Below are 24,159 nucleotides of genomic sequence, written 5' to 3' on the forward strand. Positions count from 1 at the left end.
TGATAAAATAAAAGTAGAAACAGTTACTAATCAGGAAATCATTACTAAAGGAAATTTCACTTCATTACAGAAACTATAAAATAATGTAAGGTTTGAAAACTGCTATTGCTTATTCAAAACCAAATAAAAGGATATCATAAAAATATTAAATAAAAACACTTCAGATATGCTACACATTTTTAAAAATAATTGTTATAATACCACAGCAAGTTATACAATGGTGACATTTGCTGTTAAATTTAAATTTTCCTTTAAAGAAAGGAAGCATTATTAAGCAACAGAGAATCAGTATTTAAATACAAACTGATCTGATAATAAAAAATTATTTATTTCAATGAAACATCCTTAATGCTTCAATATTTTTAAACCCAATGTTAAGCATTTATAAATTGAAAAAAAAATTAAATTAAAAAAAAAGTATAATAAAGGTAATCATCTGATGACAACTACATGTATGAATGTTACATAGGAGAAAGTAAAAGTATATTTAATATTAGAACAAGACAAAATGCCAATGAGCATGTAAGTAAATATTTCTTAAAAACATATATAAAAATTATTACATAAAAAAATAGTTTTAAGTAAAATATTACAATACACAATATCCTCTAAATGCCCAGAATTTTACTTTTAATTCAGATGTGAATATTAGGAGCATTAAACATTTTTGAAAATCTTCTTGGCTTTAGAAAAAATTAGATTGAAATTTTATTTACTTTTTCTAAATCAATGAAACTTATTTTTTCCCTCATTAATTAAAAATATTTTTAATGATAGAAGATTTAATCAAATATTATTAGTTGCAGTTAGAAATAAATAAGCAAAATGTCTACAGTAACAATATTTTCATTCAATAACAGTGGCAGAATTAAAGATAAAGCAATCTTTTGTACAAAAAACTTATAATAATACTTAATTTCATACAAAATTCCCCATAAAATTTTCCTTTTAATTCAGAGTATTTGTAAACAAAACAAAGAAAATCTATTGGGTATTTTTGCTTCTATAGAGCATGGATTATAGTGTATTTTCTCTTTTATATATACTATTAAGTAATCATGACACATAATCAATAAATTCATATTTTTAAAAATCACAATCAAAGAAGAGGGGGAAAAAATTGAATTTCACTTACCAGCAATCACCTGTTTCTTGACTAATGACAGGCGATATCCTAAACCGACAAGTTCAAAATCTGCTCCAGACAAGGAAGCATTACTACAAAGAAACTGAGCAGCTAGAGCACAAGGGGTGGAAGGTCCAGAACTCAAATCAAAATGAGCTCTAAGAGAACCTAACCCACCACCCTCAGAGGTATGAGACAACTCTGGGATCTTCCACATAGCACGGCTAGTATCACTATTCCTGCGAGAAAATACAAGAAAAAAAGTCAATTGAGGATAAATATAATCGAATTGATGATATAATTATCTTATATTTTTTCAAAAAATTCAACACTGAATATTACTGAAATTTATAAAATGCAATTGCTTTCAATAGTATTTCATTTCTTTCATTAAGACTCCTCAATAATAACAATTACATAAATCAATATTTAAAGTTTAGCAGAATGTCAGTTACATATAAGTTTTTAAAATTCCATGATAATCAGAGGCGAATTTAAAATCAATAATCTAATAAAAAAAATAACAATAACACTCCCTAAACTTTTCAAAGAAATATAAGAATATCTTTAAGATTCAATAAAACAATACAATACATATCAGATTAATTAAAGCTAATTTACCATATAACTTTAGGTTTTGACTGCACATCAGTGACACCACCATTAACAGGAACTATGATGTTAATATTTGACAAACCAGATGATGTTGCCATTGATGAAGAATTGTACTTGTAGTCGATTCTTAGATCGGTAGAAGATGGTTCACATTTCCAATATGCCACAAGATGTAATGGAGTGCTTTTAGCTCCCTGTAGAGCTTTGATCTGATAATTAGATACAATATATTAATTTTTATGCATACAGACTAATAAAAATTTTTTAATAATTATATCTTTAAAAAAATGGCTTATAAATATCATTTTAAAACCTTCATTAATATATTGGGAATCCACTCTAATTATAGATTAAGTACTAATTTCTAAATTTTTTAACATATATCTCCAACTTGGAAAAATTGTTGTGCAAATAATTTCCAACGTAAAAAATATACTTATTTGCTTAAATCAATAAATAAATATGCAGCTGAAAAAATACCGAAATCAAAAATTTCATACCCAGTTCTTTTGCGTATCTGTCATCCAAATATTTTAAGGTAAAAAATCAAAAGTTATATTCTTAAGCAAACATTTTGATTCATGATTTTAACGGATTTTGATTCATAGTTCACGTGTGTTTGATGACTGGTGGATCTTTCTTGAGATGATTATTGAAATGGTCTAAAATAGTAATATTGAAAGCTTAAAAAATCAGTCAGTTTTAGTTGAAATATTGAAGTGTTTTTTTTTCTCTTTATTTTAAATATAAACAGTGTCAGAATATTTTATTAAATATGATTCACAGACATTGGAGACTTTTAAAAAATTTAGAAATTCTTTTCATTTTTTTAGAAGCAAATTTATTGACTCTAATAATATAAAATGTAATTCTTTATGTCATTTAGAATGTTTTTTTCCAATCAGAAATTCATACTTAACTATTCAGAAAATGGCTATAGAGCCACATTTAAAGAAATAACATCTTATAAATTGATTATAGTTTATTATTAGCATATTTGATTCACATCTTACTTCTAAACAGTGACTTTTTAATGCAATTTTGAACAAAACTTGTTAGGTAAACAATTATTTTCACATAATTTTTTTAAAAATATTCTCTATTATATATTTTTACACAAAGTTTGATGACCATACAAGAGTTTGTTTTTAAATATTTAAAATATAAAACAGTCCAGTATGAAATTTAAAATATTTTTGTTTGCATGGCCATTTCCACCCAATAAATTCTGTTGCAGTACTAAAATAAGAACACAGATAAAATAATGGAAATATTAATGTATGATTAAAAAAATGGTCAACATAAAACAATCCTAATTTAGTGAGATAATAAACAACTAAGTCAAAATAACCTTCTTAACTACTGAAGAATATCCTAGTGAATGACTTAAATATAAATCAGCATAACTGAGCATTTTATTTATAAAATAATTGCATTTCAGTTCTGCAACTAAACCGAATAAATTCCATTGCTTCTTTTTTACTCTTTTTTTTCCCCTTTTTATCTAAGTTTATATATATATATATATATATATATATATATATATATATATATATATATATGCTTCTAGTTTATGTTAAAAAATAGGTTTACACATTAACCAAATTTTAAATCAAAGTGTCAAACTGGGATTTTTTTCTCGATTTTTTTTATACTTTACTCAAATTTTGATAAGTTATAACAAGAAATAACAATAATTTACAGTTAGATCAAACACAGCAAATTCCATTCACTACCCAAATTAAATTTGGTTATAGAATCATTTATGACAATTGAAAACATAACTTACATGGTACTTTAGAATATCGATATTGAAGTAGGAAGCTGATGGAGTTTGTTCATACTGCTTCCTTAGTAAACCAGTCAAGGCTTGCATGTTGAAGTCATACACATATTGCTCCTTCGTACTTTGACTAGCATCCCTAAAAATTAAATAAAATTAATAAATCTAGTAAAATTAATAATAATGCATAATATACAAACACACAATATAATATATAAATACAAGAATTGGCCTTACAAGGTTATAAGTTGTTTATTTGGCAGTATATTTTCAAGTTTACTGGCTTTGGATAAACGGAAAATGAGATGAGCAGGGGAAGGATTATTAGCAAGAACCTGAACAATTCCAGCTGGAAAAGACACTTTCATATCACCCATTAAACGAACTTGACATCTGAAAATATTCAAACAGCATACATTATATACCAAAATAATAATAATAATAATAAATAAAAAGAGGATATAAAGAAAAAATATACACTGTCAGACACAAATCGGCGATAAGATTTAAAGTATCTGAACAAAAACAATGTGTTACATATATCTGGATACTACACATTTTTTATGTTTTTAAATATTAAATCAAACACTGGATGTATGTGTCATTAGGAAACTTTAATGATCAGCGATTATTGCTTCTAAATGTACTTGTGAGTCAGTATTGTAAAATAATATTAAATAACATCCAAATAACATATCAATTAACAAAATAAATATTAAAATTTAAAATTCAAGAAAACATAAGATTAAATTTGATCTAAGAAATTTTGGAATTTTTTTTAACTCTATCCCGACTGCATGTCTAATCGGAATTCTTTTTGTTTGGTGCCAACAAGACTTTTTTCGCTGGCGGTTTTCCGAGGTTTTCGGGATATTATAATTTTTATTTTCATAATAAATAAATATTTAAAATAATAATAATTTTCACATTATAAATAATGATGAATAGTATATAATTAAAATAAAATAAATTCATAAAATAATTAAAAATTCGCTTGGCACTAATCAGGTGCCATTGGCATTTTGCATAATTTTCACACAACACCAATATGATGCCACTGAACAGCATAGTGTTAAAAAAGAAAATTTAGAAAACTGTTAACTTTACAATACCTTAATTCATCAGTTCCTTTGAAGCATGCATTTACAATTTCATTAAATGCCACAGCTAACGGAATGGTGTCACTCATGCCTATAGTCAATGGCGAAGGACCTCTTGAAGATCCAACAGGCATGGATGTAGTTTTGAAATCACTGGTCAGACTTCCAATGCTCTCTGTTCTGGTCATTGCATAGGGAAGGGGAGACATACGACCTCGAGTTGAAGCCTGTACAAATATAAGTAAAATATAAGAATTCTAGGCAATCACAGCTGTAAATATGATATAAATGATTTTAAATCTGTGATAATAAATATTTAAAATGCCCAATTGCTTATGAATGCTAGGAAAAAAACCTCTTAAGAAATTAAAAGATGAGTTTGAAGAGGAAAAAGAAAAATCACCAGCTGAAACTTTGAAAATAAAAGCATATGTTCATTTATTAATGGGGTACACGCCACATATTTTCAACCATGAAAAGAAATATATAGTCATTACCAGAAACAGATTTTCAACAGAAGGAAAGGATTTCATAACAGCAAGTAATATTTCCACTAATTACAGAGGATAAAAAATTCAAAAGAGAAAATGTAAATTTTTTTTTAAAAAAAAGCCAGAATTATTTGAAATATTTAATAATATATCACCAAGTAATTATGCTGTTAATCATCACGAAATTTCACTATTTAATAAAAAGGCATAAGAATCTATGCTTCCAAGATACTTTTCAAAAACTATCATTTCACATGATGCTAATTTTCTTTTGACTTTTTCATTATTTAATACCTCAGGGCAGACTGTTAAAGGGATGAATGAAAATCTGTAAAGAATTGCTTACAAAAGTCTTAACAATTAAAGCAGTAGAGTAACTATTGCTTTGGATTATATATATATACATGAATAATACAAACATTTCTAAGGTAATTTACAATTCGTAATTCAAAAATGAATTAATCTAGGAAATAACTTCATATAACATTGTTCTTGAAATAAATTAATTCTAAAATAATAATAAATTGAAATAAGGCTACTATAGCATGTAAATTATTTTATAGCTTACTGAAACATATGCCAACCACATTTTTTGTTCTTTATGCTAACTTTTTTTTTGTTCGATTTAAGATTTTACAACTATTATTTAAGGATAAAATATTCTACTTATAGTTAAATAATTAAAAAAATACTCATTGGAATCATTGAATATTATAACATCTAGCAGTATTTTGATAAATAATATTGATAAAACAGAAACTAAGTCATTGAAATACAGAACTTCATTGTATCTTTTGAATGATTTTTTTAACTAATCTACAAAAAATTTTATGCTAAAAGATTTGATCTCATAAATGTAACTATTTCAAACTGTTATCATGATGGAAATTCTATTACAGACTAAATCAATTGCACACTCTCAATACACAGAACTAAAATACTTTCATTCTTAAAGGATTAATAAACTTTTTACTCAAAAAGACTAGGAAAAAAAAATTTTTTTTAATTGGATAGAGTAAATTTTGAAATGAATATTTCGAACTTAATATGCATCAATAAACTTACAATTAACATAAAAAGATATAAAAACTCTAAAGGTGAAAACTGAAAATTCGAAGCATATTGGAAAAATTAAGTTTTATTTATTAATGTTATTTTTATTTTCTGAAATAAAAACCATTAATTTATAACCATAAATTATGAAGAAATGCTTCATGAAGACTACATATTTCTTTGAACATAAATTAAAAAAATAAGACTTACTTCAAAGGCTCTTCTCGAAGGGGGACGTGGAAGCGCATGTGGTATTATTGACCCTGTAGGAGTCCCACCTCGACTTGTGGAGATTGGCTTTTGCACTTCGGCAGTGTTATTGATCAATTCAGGCTCAACTTCTGAAGATGTTTCACCTAATACTGACACAGGAAAAATAAATATTTTTTTAAAAATACTTTTTGAGATTTATAAGCTTATGTATGAATTGTTTAAACAAATTATACATTAAATGCATTTTATTTCATAAAAAAAAACTAAAACCATCACATTATTTTATGCATCTAAGCCAAAAATGCCTTATTTTATCAACACTTTTATCACAAACCAAAATTTTAAATATTACTGAATTATCATTTCAGTAAAAAAATTTTGGAACACTCACCAGAATACTTTGAATCTGAATTCTGAGTCATATCAGCAGAAGAAGGAGCTTTGGAGTTGGTAACACTAATTGGAGGACTTGGAAATCCTCCTACAGCAGAGCTAGTAGGTGTGGAGGCACTCGACGCACTCGGACTGAAAATGCTGAAGATATCACCATCAGCTTTACTGTAACAAACAAAATTTAAATTTGTAAATGTAATACATTACATCAATAGTGTCTAATTATATTGAATTCTGCAATTAAATAATTTATATCAATATTAAACTTTTTTTCTGTAAATGACTGGATTCTAAAAATTTGAATTTTGAAAGAAAATTGTTCTATCATAATATTTGCTTTTAAATTACAAATTTAATTAAATATCTTGTTGATCTAAGAATATTTAATATTCATACAACCCGAATATAAGACATTGCTTTATAAAATAAACATTTAGAAGCATACTTTAAACTTCTAAATGAAAGATAATCAGGAGCTTAAAAATTGCTTAAATAATATAAGCAGCAACAGTGTACAGTAATATCTATTAGTCAAGAAAGATACTTCTAAATCTACTTCTTAATATGTTTGTTGCCGAATTTACACAAACATGTAATATACTATGATATGATAGAATTGTAAGATTTTTGTTGCCTATATTTCTGTAAGTTATATTCTGACAAATGAGTGCAACCTAGCTTAGCAGCTAATGTGTGTAAACTTGATTAATTTTAAAAGGACCTTTTTTCCTTATTTGGCTTGATATGTGATAAATATCAGCAAAGCTAATCCAGATATTTATTAATTGCATTCATAATGGCAGTAAGACATAATAGAATTATTCAAATTAAATTCAAAAATAATTCTAAGGAACCTGCTTCCCACAATCGGCATGAAATTTATAGTATATATATATATATATATATATATATATATATATACACACATACATACATACAAATGAAGAAAGAAAAATTCATAAAAACTTTTATGGAACAAATATATATTAGTTAAAATGGAATAATATAATTAAAAAAATACTAAGTGGCACGATAGCCCACGTTGGCCAAGGCCTACCCTGCTTCAAATAATATATTGCTAAATATTTTTAAAAAATGAATATAACATTTCATTGAAATCATGAACTCTAATTGTTATTCAAAAAGAGTAAAATGCAGTAATAAAAATTACTTTAGAGGATTCGACATTGAAATCGACCGTTTTAATGGACCTTCATCAGGAGTAGAAGCAGCACTGCTAGCAGGTCTATTTGCCTGAAAAGTAAAATTAATTCAAATTAAATATTTTTAATTTGTTTCAAAGCATGAACAAAAAATAATGCAAGTTCATGATAAATTAGATTAGAAGAATCACATTATGCAAAAAGAAAGATAGTTGAACAAGCTGGAAATAAATACTGTAAAATAGAAACAATTTAGAAAATAAAAACAATTAAGAAAAACAAAGTGCAAATGAAGTTTTAAGAAGTATTAGGTCCCTATTTCATTATGTGGCATGATTGAAAATTGTTACAGAAGCACTGTTTATTTTTAACTAAAAGATAATTACTCATTCAATATTCTATATGTGGCTTAAAATTAATTATAAAATAAAGAAAACAATTCTTTAATTAAATGCATTATCTAAACACAATAACATTCATGCAATCAAAAGATGTTGCAAGACTGACTTATATTAATTTGCTTTCACTTTAAGATTAAAATTTTCAATCGAAAAAGGACATCATTCATCCAACCATTCTTCCTTATAAATTAAATCATATGACAGCACATCATCAGGTGAGAAACTTTTTTAACCTTAATATAAAAATGTTATTACAAAAACAAATTTATCTTCATTAAATTCTTATTAAGAATTCCATACACAAAAAGAAACTAAATATTACATATTAAAAAAAGAAAAAAAATTATACAAATTTGATATACTGAGTATGTAATGATGAAAAGTCTTCATTTGTTATTTTGTTGTTGTTTATTTTCCTCCATTAGATTCCAGGAAAAATAAAACATTTTAAAAATTCTATTCATAAATCAATTACTGATATAAATCATTAAACAACTTCCAAGAAAAAACAAATTTTTGTTCTTTTATGAATACTTGCTGTAAGAAAAACTGAAATAAATCTTATTCACTAAATGAATATCACACAACATTAAGTCTTGCATGAATAAGTGGCATAGCTTAGAATGGAAGTATCAAAACGAAAATAAAAAAGAATAAAATAATCACTCACTGTGCGCTGTGGATCAGGTGATAAAGAAAAGGTACCAACTGTAGCTATAAGCTCATCAATACTAGCACTCATACCAGTGCTATTGCTCACAGGTTTGATTTCAATGTGTATCCTTCCCACTCGATCATCATCTACAAACAAAAGGGATTAAACATCATATCTGCCCAACTTTTACGAACAATAAAATATTTAATATACAACATCTACAGTGAAAAAAATTGAATTTCATAATTATTGCCAAAGAAAACTCAAGTTGGAAGTTTTAGAAAAACTATGTGAATTATCTTTATTTCTTGCTATAAAAACCTGAATATGACCTTTACATACTTAAAAACAACAGATATTTTTGAGCAAAATTTAACTTTAATTCCATCAGTCAACATATTATTTAAGGCCAATAAGAGAACTGAATTCATTCAGAAATGAAACAAAGCTTTCAAAATATTGCCAAATTAAAGTCATTAACATATATCTAATAGTTAGCAAGGTACCTCAAAATTTTATTAAATTATGCTAAACCGATACATAGTACTTAATACTATTATTACTTAAAGGTTTGATCAGCAGATTTCTTTTACTTATAAAATGACATGCAATTCTAGGACAAAATAATATGAAAATATTTATACTTAAATAATATAATTAATAAAAAATTTGCTATTAATAACTATATTTTAATTTAAGAAAAATCTATAAGTTTCCACTTGTTTTTTACTAGTGAAGAAATGGGTTGTTATGGGTTATATAAAAGAGTAAATTATGAACATTTTAGTTTTGAAAGAATTTATAAACATAATACATATACAATCAAACACACATACACATTATTACATCCATATATATATATAGGATGGTAATATTGCATTACAAAATTATATTTGTAGCAAAATCTGAGCTACTAAATTATAATTTTCTGGTTTATTACTTTTATGTCTTTACTAATATATTTTATATACTTCAATTCAATTTCATTTCTAACAGTTTGAAAGAAAAGATTAAAATCTCAATACCTGAATCGTTATCAGAACTGGAATAAAAATCATCCTTCATATCTAATTTAGAGTTAAGTAAAAAAATAATCAAAAAAATTATTATGTATATTGAAATATATTTTAAGAAATTAAAATTACTCAAAAACAATATTTTAATGCACAGTATAAGATAAGTAATTCTATAAAATCTACACAGTTTGTTTTTAATTAATAATACAAACCAAGAATTTGACGGGCAAAGATTACAGGGTAATTTAAATAGATGTTTTGCATTAAAATCATTGATAGTTGCAAACATATATAACATGCATTCAGAAAGGATACAATCTTGATTCCTTTCTTGAGGTCTGATGGTAAAACCCTCAGCATCAATTTGCGGGCTGGTCTAAAATAAAGAAATATTTTTAAAAAATACAAGTTCATCTACTATTATTAATAATGTTTATTCCTAATAACAATAAAATGGCAAAAACTTACTGGGACTCGATCTTGAGAATCTCTAAAACAAAAGAAGAAAAAAATTAAAATTGATGATCTTCTATAAAAGGGAAAAAAGGAATACTTTTCATGAAACAAAATATATGCAAAAAAGTATATTCGTCTAAAATACAAGATAAAAAGATTTTAATAAGTTTAATATAAAAGTAATTTTTAAAGTTAAACAAATCTTATGACAATCAAATTTGCAGAAAAATGGAACATATTTTAATGAAGTCCAATAACACAGCTATAAATACAAATCAGACCATATAATAGTCATAAAATGTACTCATAAATTTCAGTAAAATTTATCAATTGAGAAATATTCCAAACCCACTTTGCAAGATTAAAGATATATTATATGAAATAATATTCAATTTGTCTCGAGTCATGCATACAACAGTCAAAGAGGAACAATTTTTTTTTGGGGGGGGGGGGGGATTATCGATGTATAAACTCCTTGTGTGCCAACAGGTATACCACAAGGCATACAGATGTAAGTCGGTACACAATTGATAGTAAAATAAATTTCAAATATAAGGATGTAAGCACAAATGCAAAAAAAGAAGAAAGAAAAATGGGGGGAAACAAGTAGATACACAAACAAAAACATAATTGCTGACATAGTAACAGCAATTACAGTAGATGATATAAAAAAATTGAAGAAATACAAATAAAAAAGTATATATACAAATATATGTAGGCCAACACAATGAAGTAAAGTTTAAATAATACAGGCGGGGGGGGGATACTATTAATATATGTACAAAAGGAAATGAAAGATGATTTACTCTGTACAAAGGCAGATAAATGAGGAGACCAAGCTATAACAATCCAGTCCTCAAATGATTCTCAAAAGGATATGAGTTGCAAATGCCATTATATCTGAACATTTTAATAAAAGTTATGCATAGCCAAATTATTCAACATATATGACTACATGCATAATGTATTTAAAAATATTCATCAATTGTTCCAATATATGCTTAAAGTGAAGATCATGTCTCTATTAGTTATTTTAAACTCAATGTTTTAAAAGCTGTTTTGGAAAAAATATTTGACAAGATTTAAAAAAAGTATAGTTAAAGTTTTATTTTTATGCAAACAACCAGTCTTCAAGTTCAAAAGTTTGTAATACTTTATGCTGAATAAATAAAAAATATAAAAGACCCGATTAAGAATGTTATGGTACAAATTTCAAAAATGTTTTTAACTCCAAGCTTTCTTTTTCCTTTGCCCTTTAACAAATTTTTCTTAATGCATATCCTGTTTCATAAATAAGCTTAAGAGTCACAATAAGCATAAGTTTCCAATTATTAAACAAGATCCTCACTTGTCATCCCCACTTGTTACTGAATCCTCTTTGGAACCATTCATTTTCTTTTTCTTCTTTTCTTTTCTTTTATCTCTTTTACTTTTTAGAAACCCTAGGAAGATTTTTAAACAATGATAAGAAAATACAGAAGTAAATAAAAAGGACTATAATCATGCAAAGAATGAAAAAGCTTAAAAAATATTATAAATGAAAAATCATAGCTCATTAGCACTATCAAAAATTAAAATAAAAACACTTATATTTGTGGATAAACAAGCAAAGTTAATGAACCCAATAAATTTAATTCATAATTAAACATGTTTCTTGTTTATGATGCTTGGTCATGTTTTTATTTTTATTTTCAAAACAACTGTTTCAGCATTAAGCAATTAATCATCTGCAGAGTATCTTGTTAATTGAATATAACAAATAGTGCATTTCAAAAGAAAGCGAAGATTTTTAAAGGAAGTTTTCTCTATTTTAAACATTTGGAAATATCAGCATAAATAGAAGTTAATAATTATGGATTTCTTGATTATTATATCTGGATATGCAACATGTATTTATGAAATTTTTAAAAGAAGATAGAATATTCAAACTTAACAGACAATCTCATTCATGTAGAACATTGTAGGCAAGGGTTCAGTAATTGCTTTTAAAAATAAATGTTGGTGTTATTTATTCAATAAACAGTATACAATCCATATTTTTGTATAACATGCATTTTATATTTACAAAAAGCTTGAATCAATTTTCTTATTTTAAAAATGAATATAAAAAAATAACAAAAAGAACAAGCAATACACTATCTCAACAGAACAAAAGAAATATTTAAATTTTATTTTTATTTGTTTATATTTTATATATTTAAAATTTTTTATCTATTATATTATTTTTGTACTAAACAATAAATTTCGAACAAATTAATGAATGTGTTATCAGCTGTATACTGGTTTTATAAAATACTTAATAATCTTAATTTGAGAAGTACAGAACAAAAGGCCAGTATTATAAGAATATCAAATTTCAATGATATGCATATCAGATACATCAGCTTAATTGTGTGTGGGGGAGGGGGTGAGAAATTAAGGTTAAAAACAAGCAAAAAAAAAAAAATAACATTTATTTCGGGGGCTTTATTTAAAAAAGAAATAATTAAATAGTACCACTATACCATATAATTTTTTTATCAATAAACATCTCAACTGAGATTGAATTATTATAAAATATTGAGTGAATAAAGTTTACAGTAGGAAATATTCAACTACTCTTTCATAGTTCTCTTAATTCCGAAATGCACTGACATTCTAAGCTCTTATTAATACTAGCCCCTCCCCCTTAAGTATTCTGAACAGAAAAATTTGATTAGATTATTTGATATTGTAATTAAAAGAATGTTTTAAAAAAAGTTTTAACAAGAAACAATGTTTGCAAAAATCTGTTTCCTTAAGAATATGATTAATAAATATTTAAGAAAAGAACAAAAATATTTAAGGAATTTTTTATATATATTTTACTGATTACTATTTTAGCTTTTAGGACTGTTGGTATGGTGTTCTGTTTCGAAATATTTTAAGGTACAATATAGACAATATTTTAAATCCTAGAAATTATACAGTAAAGACTAATGTCTACAAAAGTCAAAAAATTTTTTACTTTTATAAAAAGAAAAATTTATGAGGATAAAATTAATTGCAAAGAAGAAAACTGAACTATTAGAAATATTAAAATGTTAATAAAAAATACTAGAAGCAAAGCAAGATGTGTTCTACAGAGAGAATTCTACAGAGAAGAGATTAAAGGTTCAGTAAATAAAGTAGACTGTAGCCACCTGAACTCCAGGAGTTCCAATAAGATTGCCAGTCTGTAAGTTCCATGCGTGTCACAGCATAGGGAGAGACAGCAAAGTTAGTCATTAGTACATGTGAATGTCAATAATTAGCATATGAAAATCTATATAAACCTCGAAACAGGGCAGAATGAAGATTCAAAGCAATATTTCATAATTATTCAGTTCACAGAAATGACTGTCACCTCATGCAAAGAAAATCAGAAGCAATACTTCATACATATCACTCAAAAAAAACATGTAAAAATAAAAGGATACTGAAAACAAACTGAATACAATAATAAAGGATACTGACTACCTATATAATATCTTATACTGAATATATTAAAGGCTTTATATGCAGCAATATTTTTAAAATATGATAACATGAAAGAAAAGCATTAAATATTTTTACAGCTACATACTTTTAATTCTATTAATAAGCCTTTTTCAAATGTTTGAAATATAAACCCTAAACAACAATAATAAATATTAATAATAAATTATTTAATTTTTTTAAGTAATTGGTGCTTGAGTGAATATATACAATTAAATATAAAACTTATTCTGTTCTTGGTATAATATCCATTGAATGTTTCAAAATGGAATGGTCTATAAATTGAAGAAGGAAAATGCATGTATACTATGATGTATACAACATACATATACATATACACGTATACAATAAAAGTTTTAAAAATTCAATTAATTACCAAGTAAAATCTTGAACACAAAATAATAATCATGCCCAAATATATTTTTTAATTCATGCACACTAATGACAATTCAAAGAAAAAAATTTTTTCCTTGTCTCTATTTGTTAAAAAAAAAAAAATGGTATTATAAAAATTATGTTTAGCGGAATATTATCATTAAATTTATCAAACAAAGTTTTTGATAGTACAAAAAAATTTTTTAATAAATATCTTATTAAAAAAACCACGAGTATTTAATTAAAAAACATGAGAAGTTTTGAAAGTTACTTACATGATCCAATTTTCAGCCTACTTTGAACCACAAATTTTTACAAAAATTTCAAAATAGCAAAAATGATGCAAGATTATTTTAAAAGTAATGATTAATATCAGACTGCATAAGTAAAAATGGAACTTAAAAGATAGTTGTCTATGTACATGACTAATGTGATCAGATATTAACAACAGATATAATAATAAATTCAATTATAAATTCGACAATTATTTGAATAAACAATAGATGAGCATAATAAATTCAATAGGAAACAGGATGATAAAAGAATACACTGAAGCAATACTTAAAAGTTCTTAGCATTCATAAACAGATAAGCATAACAGTTGCAGTATAGTATGAAACAAGAAATAAAGGCAATTTTCAATAAAATCTTAAATACAATACACATGCATACATTTGTGTCGGAGCAAACCATCACCGCCGGAAAACACTGAAGTTAGTACGGAAAGAGCTGATGGCATTAAATGAGGTATGAAAAATGAGGGTAATAAAATGCTATGTATGATGAGATAGGAAATATGAAAAAATTGCAAGTAGAACAAACAGCAGATATACTAATCAGAAAAGCAATGGTGTCAATTTGACTTACAGACCAACTTATTCAAAAAATCTAACACTAATATTTATTACTACATATTAATCAAAATACAAACATTCTGAAACTGATAAACACAAAATAAAATCTAAATGTTATATGTTTACTTTTTTTCACAATAATAATAATAAATAAATAAAATGACCATATAAGCAATTAATTCATGAATTTTTGATTTAAAAAAAACTTACGAAATATAGAAAAACCTGCAACATAAAAAATCTACAAATAAAAATATTGTTGTTACTTTTCCAAATAAATTGAAAATTAAATCAATGCATACAATAACACATAAAGCAATGTTATTTAAATATATATTTATATAAAAGTGCTAAAAAAAAATTTTTTTTAACTGACAATCTGAACCAATAAATGTAATGTTAGCAAATCAAAACTTTTTCTCTTTTATCCATTCATCCATTTCTCATATTTTTATTAAAAGGTTTTTAAAAAGCATTGAAAAAAAAAGTCAACTAATATCTAATCTATTAATGAAAATCTAGAATGAAGGATAAAATACTACAATCCATTATTAATAAAACCTAATTACATTTTGAGGCTCGGAAGTTTGTCCTATTCAGGGCATTACTAACTGGGGGAGTTGACTTAGATGTTGCAGTTTCAGTGCCATCACTCTGACTATTAGCTGTTGTAGAGTTAGGCTCTCCACTTGGTTCAGAGTTACCTGGAAAATGGTTATGGAAAAAACTACAAAAAACACTGAACTATTGGTTATGAGAGATCCAACTTGTTTCGAAAATTCTGGTTAATTTTCTCTGAGATCTACTAAGCGGATTGAAAGCCATGCTGGGATATGCGGAAAAAAAATAATCTCAAATGTTACATATTATTGTAAAGAGTAGGCATGACATAAGCACATTCCATCAGCTTTCAAGAACTGATACACAGCCATTAAAAGAAAAAGAAAATACTAATTAATTCTCTTTACCTGTTTTGGACAAGTGAGCTCTGTGAAGGTTTTGAACATTGGTTAAAACAAAATTCCACATTAAAATTTATATTTACAATTCTAAAATCTCAATTTAAAACAAATTTTATACAGTTTAAGATTTTAAATATCATGATTAAAATAGAGAAAATTTACAAGACATTTAAGAAGACGGGGAAATAACAGATTATCATCTTACAAAAAAAATACAGATAACACAATCACATAAAGAGAAGCTGTAAAATTAAAAAAAAAAAAAAAAAACAATTTAGAAATAAATTTAAATTCTTGAACAACTAATCAAAGACTTAAGCAAATAAAAACTGAAAAATATCAAAATGCTTAAAATATATCTACAGATATATAACCTTAAGCTGTATAAATACAATTAAATTTGAATAACAAATACCATTAAATTTGGAAAATATAATAAAAAGCTAAAATTAGTTCTGAAATCATTTCAAGCCATTATGTTACATCAGACATATTTTGTTTAAATAAAAAAAAAAAAAGTATACACAGATTAACCAATTACATTATCAATCTCACATACCATAAACTGCACAAATATTGGGAAAATAAGAAATATTGTTATTAATAATATTAACAGTTAATAAAACAAAATGTATTACAAAAATAAAAGACTTTATGAATGCATATCACCTGAAAAATGCATTGCAAAAAGAAAAGTAATGTTTTTATACAACAAATATCAGATGAAAAATTTTACATTTTACAGAAATAATCATCTCATATTTTAAAAATATTAAATAATATATATATATACATATTACTATACATTATTCAGTTCTATATTCTCTTAACTATACAACTTCATTATAAATAACCTATCTTCTAAAAATTAAATTGCAATGACACATTAGAAAGACCTTGAATAACGCAGAATCACGAAACCAAGTATTTATTTCATTAAAAAGAAAGAGAAAAGCATAAGTTCAATGAAAAGAGACAAAAAAAAAAAAAAAAAGTGTGCTATGGGTAAGTGCTCTACTTTGCGGGGTGACAAAACATACCAAGGGATGATGAAAAAAACAAGTCCAGTAAGGAGGTAGTTCGGCGGGATGGTTTGCTTTTGCGATGAAGTGACATTTTTTTACCTTCTTTTTTGTAAGTCTTCTCCTCACCCTGGTTTTCTGATGAATCAGGAGAATTGCACTGACCCAATGGTGAAAGATCAGCTTCTTCAAAGATAACAGCACCTTTATAAAAACGGGAAGAAAATTGTTTTAAATACTTCAAATTATAGTAAAATTACAACGTCCTGACTATTTGTGTTTATGTTTCTTGAAATAAATGATTTTTTAATATTACTTAAAACGATTGAACAAAAGTAATTTAAAATTTCAACATACAAATAATTATTAAAGTACAGTAAATTAATTTTTAAAAAAAAGATATAAAAACTATTTACATTAAATTGAATGTAAAACTAACAAACAAAAATTATTATATCAGAAAATTTAACAAAGTAGAAAGTGCTTTTTTTTTATTATTTCTCCAAAATTTTGATATTTGTTCAGTTGTTTACATTCTTTCAAACTTATACTTTTTTTTTTCATTATAAAAAATCTTAATAATCTTGACAAAATTTAAAAGATCATTGAAATTTTTGTCCCTCTATTTTTTTCTAATTAGTTTGGTCTAATATTCCAGGCACATTAATAAACTATTATTTTGAATCATATAGAAATGGGATACAAGATAATATGAACTATTCTAAAAAAGGATATAACATTTCATATCTCCAACATAGCTGTGAAATTTGACAAAGGTCAAAAGAAAATATCAATCTTCACATATTTATCATACATACTGCATGTGCCAATTGAAAAATCCTGCTTTATTAAAAATGAGAAGACACTTCAAGAGACATGATTATTGAAGTGCATCTGGTTGTTATTTTGGAGAATAAAAACAAGAAACCTGTCTCCCACTTTTCCTAAACCTGCAAGGAGCATCACACTCATTGTTTATGACAGAGACAAAGATAGGCATCTTCAAAGTGCCACATTGGAGAAATTAACATATAAAAGGCGATGCATGTTGAAATGGCTCATACACAAAAGTATTTGCTACCTTCTCTCCTATGCACACAGGTAAATCTGATATGAATAGTACCTCTCGAACTCATTTAAATCAAGAATATCAAAAGAAAAAGAAAAAACAGAAATCAAGAATATCGATTCCATACTGGTCATTCATAAATCTTCAAGCAACCCAGTAACGCTGATATCGTAGAAGCGAATGCACTGCAATAGTATCAAATCATTTGGTATAATGAATCAGAACGCACCTAAATCAGATTGTAGGTAGGAATTCAGATTAATTTGCTCATTTAAATCTAAAGAAAGCCCTGGGAAGTCTTTATTCCTGTTTACATCCTGCCAATTTATCTCTTTGCTGAAATGGGTTAATATAACTTTGTATCAAATTAACTCAATTGGATTATTTATTATAAGAGCCATGAGTATTCCACAATTGCCACCAGGTTGCCTGAAATCTATTCCACTTGCAGAACATTCTACCCCTGAAAAGGAATTAATTTCTTAGGCCATTTCCCAAAATCAATGAAGGGGAATAAATGGATTGTTTGATTCAATATGCTATCATGAAAGCACTTTCAAATATAGATGCAACTGAAATTGCAAAATACCTTCTGGAGGAAATCCTATTGAAAGAGATAAGAGTTATGATATCAGATGGAGTGGCAAGTTGTAGTTCAGTTCAGTGAAAGATAGTGGCAGAATTCTGAGAACTGCAATACAGATTATCAAATTATAGCATCAGATCGTTTTCCAAAAAAATAGCTTAACTGAAAGATTCAAGAAAACATTGGCTGGTATGTTATTGATGGATGTTGGAACACTATTTCACAAGTTGCATATAACACTAAAAAGTAAGAAACAATGGGATCATTTCTCCTTTATGGATACAAAGCAGAAATGACATCATATACAATGATCCCATCTGAACTGGAATGCAAAACTAACTATGCACCCTACCTTGTTTGTAAAAACAGAACATAAAAGATGTCATATGATCATATAAAGCCAATCCTCTAAGAGAAAACTGGCTTTACATGCCTCTTGTGCATCAGTTAAAACATGATAAATCTTTGATTATTTTTCTGATACATCACAGATGTTTTCATTATTTTTTCTCCCATCTATATAACATAAGTTAACCCAGAAAAGGAGAAATTTTTCAATCAATGATAAATGTATAAAAATATCCCATCTATATAACATAAGTTAACCCAGAAAAGGAGAAATTTTTCAATCAATGATAAATGTATAAAAATAATCCTACCTGGCCTGTCAGATCCTGTGCCTCTTTCATTGACCAAATATTCCAGAAGTTTGTTTACATCCATCTCATTACATTGCTCAACAAATTCAACATATACCTGAACAAAATAGTTTTTATGTATATATTTTTGTAACTAAAATATTATTGTGTTTGAAATGCCTAAAAAATAAAGGGTTTTAAGAATTATCATTAAAAATAAAAGAAAACAATGCAAATTTTATTGTATTTAAATTTATCTATCCAGTAGCTATATATTAAAAAGCAATAGAGACAAAAAAAAAATCCTATTACATAATTTATCCAATTTAAAATATCATCCAAAATATAAGATTTAACTATGCTGATAAATCAGAAAAACTGTCACTAACAAAAACAAGAAATTTTTATGGAATCTAAAATACAAATCTGCATCAACATATGGGCACATGAATTCTTTCAAAAAAATCCCTTTTATCGATTTAACCTTAAATTCTTCAGTGAGACTTTGAACTTCAGTTTATTCGTGGATCAAGTAAATAAATTTTAAATCCCCCCCCCCAAAAACACAAATTTTTATTATACTTAAAATACAGTTTGTTTATACTGGTTATTTCTATATCAGTTTTAACTTTTTGCATTGCCCCTTGAAACTTGAAACAGAAAATATCTACTTCACATCAAATAAATTAAAAGAGCAGTAAATTTTGTTTAATAGAATCCAGATTCCTTTTGAATCTATAAACTGAATGGTAAAGTTAACTAAATTGAAAAAATATTAATTAAAAGTCTTAAGCAGTACAGCTAGCTCTTAAGTTTGGAACAATAATTTTATAACTTACCTCTGCCTCAGAATTTCATCTAACTTCTTTCAAAGAAAGAAAAAAAAAATGATAATTACAAAAAAATTAAAAATAAAAATTTCCCCTTTCAGCTAAATGAAAAGCATGAATATATAAGGACACACACAAAACCTCTTCAATCTTTCACATGACTATTTTTTCTAACCTCCTGAAATATTTTTTGTTATAAATCCATTTGTTTTATATCCTTTGCAATATTCTCATTTAAAAAGGGCTGTAAAAAATATGTTTTGCATTAAACAGTTCCTACATTGCATTTGAAAATCATATTTTTACAATCAGAAAGATTCCCTTTGTTTAAATCAAAATCTGTGCTTCCATATGATTATTTTATCAGTAAAAATTATTTAAACCCAAATTCACAGAAAGTAAATAATATATCTCAATACCAAGAAAATTATAAGTTAAAGATGATCACAACATTACAAATAGTTTAGAATTTCAATTAATTAGCTTTCATATCATTCAGAAAAATTTGAATAATTATATTAAAATTTTAAATTTAATTCGTCAAAACATAATACAAAATGTTTGTAATTTCTTAGAAAATAACAAGAAAGAAATACTTTCAAATGTTAAGTGTATGAATTCAAGCAAGTAGTACATATGCTAAACAGTAACTTTGCACTTTCGAGAAGGTGAAAAAGTCATTCATGCTCTAATTTGTCCTCCCTACAAAAAATATGTTAAGAAACAAGAAAGCCATACAGCATCACCTCTAAACTCCTCCCCCTCCTCATTTAGTAAAAGATAATTATAAACTGAATAGAAGTTTTGCTATTTTTGCTCAATTTTACATTTTCTTACTGATGAAAAGTTATTCAGTCCAGATATTTACTAAGCAGAAAAATATAGTAGCATCATATAAAGTAGATTGCAAAAATAATCTGTGTTAGTGTTTCCTTAAGAATATTAATGTAACATGAACCAAATTTCTTATAATATTTGTGGCAGTAGTTGAGTATCTGCAGTTTAAAATACTTAAAATCAACAAATATTTATACAAAGATATGTCCTGAAGTTTATATTTATGCATTTATGTTCAGAAGTTCAGATACATTGCATAATTATTTATATTAAGAAAATATTACATATATGAATGATATTAGTTAATTTTGGTTTCACTTTTGAATCACAAATCTATGGAACAACTAAATATTTCCATTTTTGAAATGGGTAGGGAAAAAGGTGCACTACATGTAAAAAATAAATCGAGTAGATTTATACATTTAATAATATATAGCACATTGAGTTTTTTTAAATACATAGTTTCATGCAATTCATTCAATAATTAATCATTAAACACTTTGGATCTGAGTAAGTTGAAGCCTACAAATTATGCTGAAACAGAATTTCCTACATGATAACAACAATTCACTAATTATAAAATTTTTATTTAAAAAACAAGTAATCATTTTAATTAAGTATTAAGTTGACATTTTCAGCTAAACTTTAGAAGCCGAAAAAAATTCTTTAGTTATCTGCAAACCTTTTTAAACTTTTTATTAAGGCAATTCTTCCAGATAAATCTCGATTAGAAATTTAGTAAAAGTGGGTTCAATGAGATTTTTGAAATTTTCAAAATAAATAAATCTTTTGAATCGCAACATTTTAAGTTGACCAATGGGATTACAAAGACGTTAGGATATCTAAATAATGTTTACCTGTCCTATTAATGCATGACCACTCTCCAGGACATGAGCATAATTAGACAAGAATATTTTGATTTGCTTGATATGCGCTTCTTCTATATTTTGAAAGTGCTGTAAGACATAATGAATAATCAGAAAAGTAAGAACAAATGAAGTTTATTCATAGTATAATTCAAAAGAAAAATAATAAGTAACAGTTGCATTTTTTAAAAATATATATATATATATATATATACTTGTCTTATTGGTATTAACAGTCCTTTTTCTATTTAAATGAAGCAAAAATAAATTTCTCTTAATATTATTTAATTAAAGTAAAATGTTCTAAATTATATAAAGCATTCAAAAAATTTTAATTTTTTTTATACAAGATTGAGAAAAATAGAAGCAAAATGTGAATCATAAAATTAAAAAAAAAAAATCCGATAAAAATCAAAATTTAACTAAAAAAAACTATAAATCATTGAAAAGTTGTTAGTAAAATTATATAATTAGTTCCTTATATGATGTTGAACATGCACAAGAATTCTATTACTTTGAAAAATTAGTTGAACGCATAACATATAAAATATAACATATAGAAAAGCATTTTAATATGAAAAAATTTCATTATTATTTTGCAAAAAAACAATTGCCAAATTTTAAGAACAGAAATTTTTTATTTATTCTTCATAATTTAATGTTTATGCCTCTTACATTAAATAAAAATTACTCTGAAATATTTTACTGTGCATCAGTACTTTTTCCTTCTGTATTACTAATTATCTATAATACTTACGTCTCATAAAACCGCATGTCTTCATTGTTCAGTGTAAACATCTCCTCTTTTCACCCCTATTTTGACGAATTAAACCCATTCTAACACATGTGCAGAAGCATGGAGGGTTTTACAATCTGTTGTCTAACAGTATATATATAGCTCTATATACGTATCCTCCCAACTCATGTTTATTATTACAAGACTTTTTCCAGTTTCTCATATCAACAATTTATATAACTGAATTTTTTTTTTTTTTTTTTTTTTTTTGTATTAAGAAAATCCAAACCATAAAGTTAAAAGTAATTTTCTATCAAATTAACTTATTTTTAAAAAATATTTCCTAAGGGAAAAAAAATTAAGAGGAAGATACATTATATTTAGCGTGTGTCAATGTTGCTACATCTAAAACACAAACAAAATCAATCAAACTAGAAATAAACATTAACCTTAAGTTCCAATTGCATAAATTAGAATAAAAAAGAAGGAAATGATCAATCCAGCCTTTAAAAATAGATATTACGAATGGGAAAACCTTGACAGATATTTATGATAAAAGGGATGAGTCTGACTAAAGTAATTAAGCTAAGTAATTTTATTCTAATTTAAATTATAAAATTTTCAAAAACTTCTCACCATTTAAAATATTTATAACAAAATTTATTAAACAAAAACAAATTATTTAAGAAAAATGAAACAAAACAAAAAATTATTAAACAAAGAGGCAGCACACAATCTTATTGAAAATGTTTCATTTAATGATTTTCATAAAAATTATTTCAATATTAAAATTTTAATAAGTGAGAACTTATCTATATTCTAATTTCAATCGCAACTAAAAATGTACTTTCTAATTTCTTTCTCTTTGGGTTTTATTTCAATTTAATAGATGGTGCCAAGATTATTTTAATTTAAATTGTGCAATGACAATGCACTTTCACCAAGCATTACAGACATTTTTAGTTTTAAATGCAGGAAACTTAAAATTTGATAGTTACACCTGCATTCAGGAAAAAATTTAATTTTTCTACGTGTGATATTTAAATTCAATTTGTATGATTTCTTTATATTTATATTTGATTTTCAAATTTATTGGTGCTTATTAGTATTATGATTTGATGTTTATTCTATGTTTAATTGCCTCATAGTATTTTGCTGTGGTTGTATTCAGTTTGATTGTTTAGGTTTGAATTTTTGTAATAATTTGTTTATTGAATTAGTAGTTTTGTTTTTTAATGGCTGAATTTAATGTCAATGTTTTGTATTTACTAATTCTTATCTTTGGGAAATCTCAATCTCTTGGGATTTTGGGGTCACAAGGGGGCACTAGTTGGGACAAAAATCAGACCCCCTCACAAGAAAAATGAAGGTTTAAATTCCTGCCTAAAGGTGACTCTTGATACAGTCATCAGGCAGGATTTGTC

At 25.7% G+C, this 24,159-nt stretch overlaps 1 protein-coding gene across 5 annotated transcripts in view; it reads right to left on the reverse strand.

Annotated features, from left to right (window-relative positions):
• The window catches only part of LOC129965600 (F-BAR domain only protein 2-like), a 34,151-nt gene that overhangs the window by 2,814 nt on the left and 7,178 nt on the right, over positions 1-24,159 (reverse strand). Inside the window, exons 9-26 of one of the 5 annotated variants that reach the window (XM_056079633.1) lie at positions 21,991-22,089; positions 19,488-19,584; positions 17,192-17,377; positions 15,759-15,893; positions 13,627-13,659; positions 11,814-11,907; positions 10,478-10,499; positions 10,325-10,385; positions 10,019-10,060; positions 9,009-9,139; positions 7,946-8,028; positions 6,773-6,939; positions 6,379-6,530; positions 4,637-4,851; positions 3,762-3,917; positions 3,531-3,663; positions 1,748-1,950; positions 1,136-1,365 (exon numbers count right to left, since the gene is read on the reverse strand). In XM_056079633.1, coding sequence (XP_055935608.1) covers positions 1,136-1,365; positions 1,748-1,950; positions 3,531-3,663; positions 3,762-3,917; positions 4,637-4,851; positions 6,379-6,530; positions 6,773-6,939; positions 7,946-8,028; positions 9,009-9,139; positions 10,019-10,060; positions 10,325-10,385; positions 10,478-10,499; positions 11,814-11,907; positions 13,627-13,659; positions 15,759-15,893; positions 17,192-17,377; positions 19,488-19,584; positions 21,991-22,089 — 2,239 coding nt within the window. The remainder of the gene's footprint in view (positions 1-1,135; positions 1,366-1,747; positions 1,951-3,530; positions 3,664-3,761; positions 3,918-4,636; positions 4,852-6,378; positions 6,531-6,772; positions 6,940-7,945; positions 8,029-9,008; positions 9,140-10,018; positions 10,061-10,324; positions 10,386-10,477; positions 10,500-11,813; positions 11,908-13,626; positions 13,660-15,758; positions 15,894-17,191; positions 17,378-19,487; positions 19,585-21,990; positions 22,090-24,159) is intronic. The other 4 variants (XM_056079635.1, XM_056079634.1, XM_056079636.1 and 1 more) reach the window with 4 other exon arrangements.

The sequence above is a fragment of the Argiope bruennichi genome, chromosome 4 (genome assembly GCF_947563725.1).
Source record: "Argiope bruennichi chromosome 4, qqArgBrue1.1, whole genome shotgun sequence".
NCBI lineage: Eukaryota > Metazoa > Arthropoda > Arachnida > Araneae > Araneidae > Argiope > Argiope bruennichi.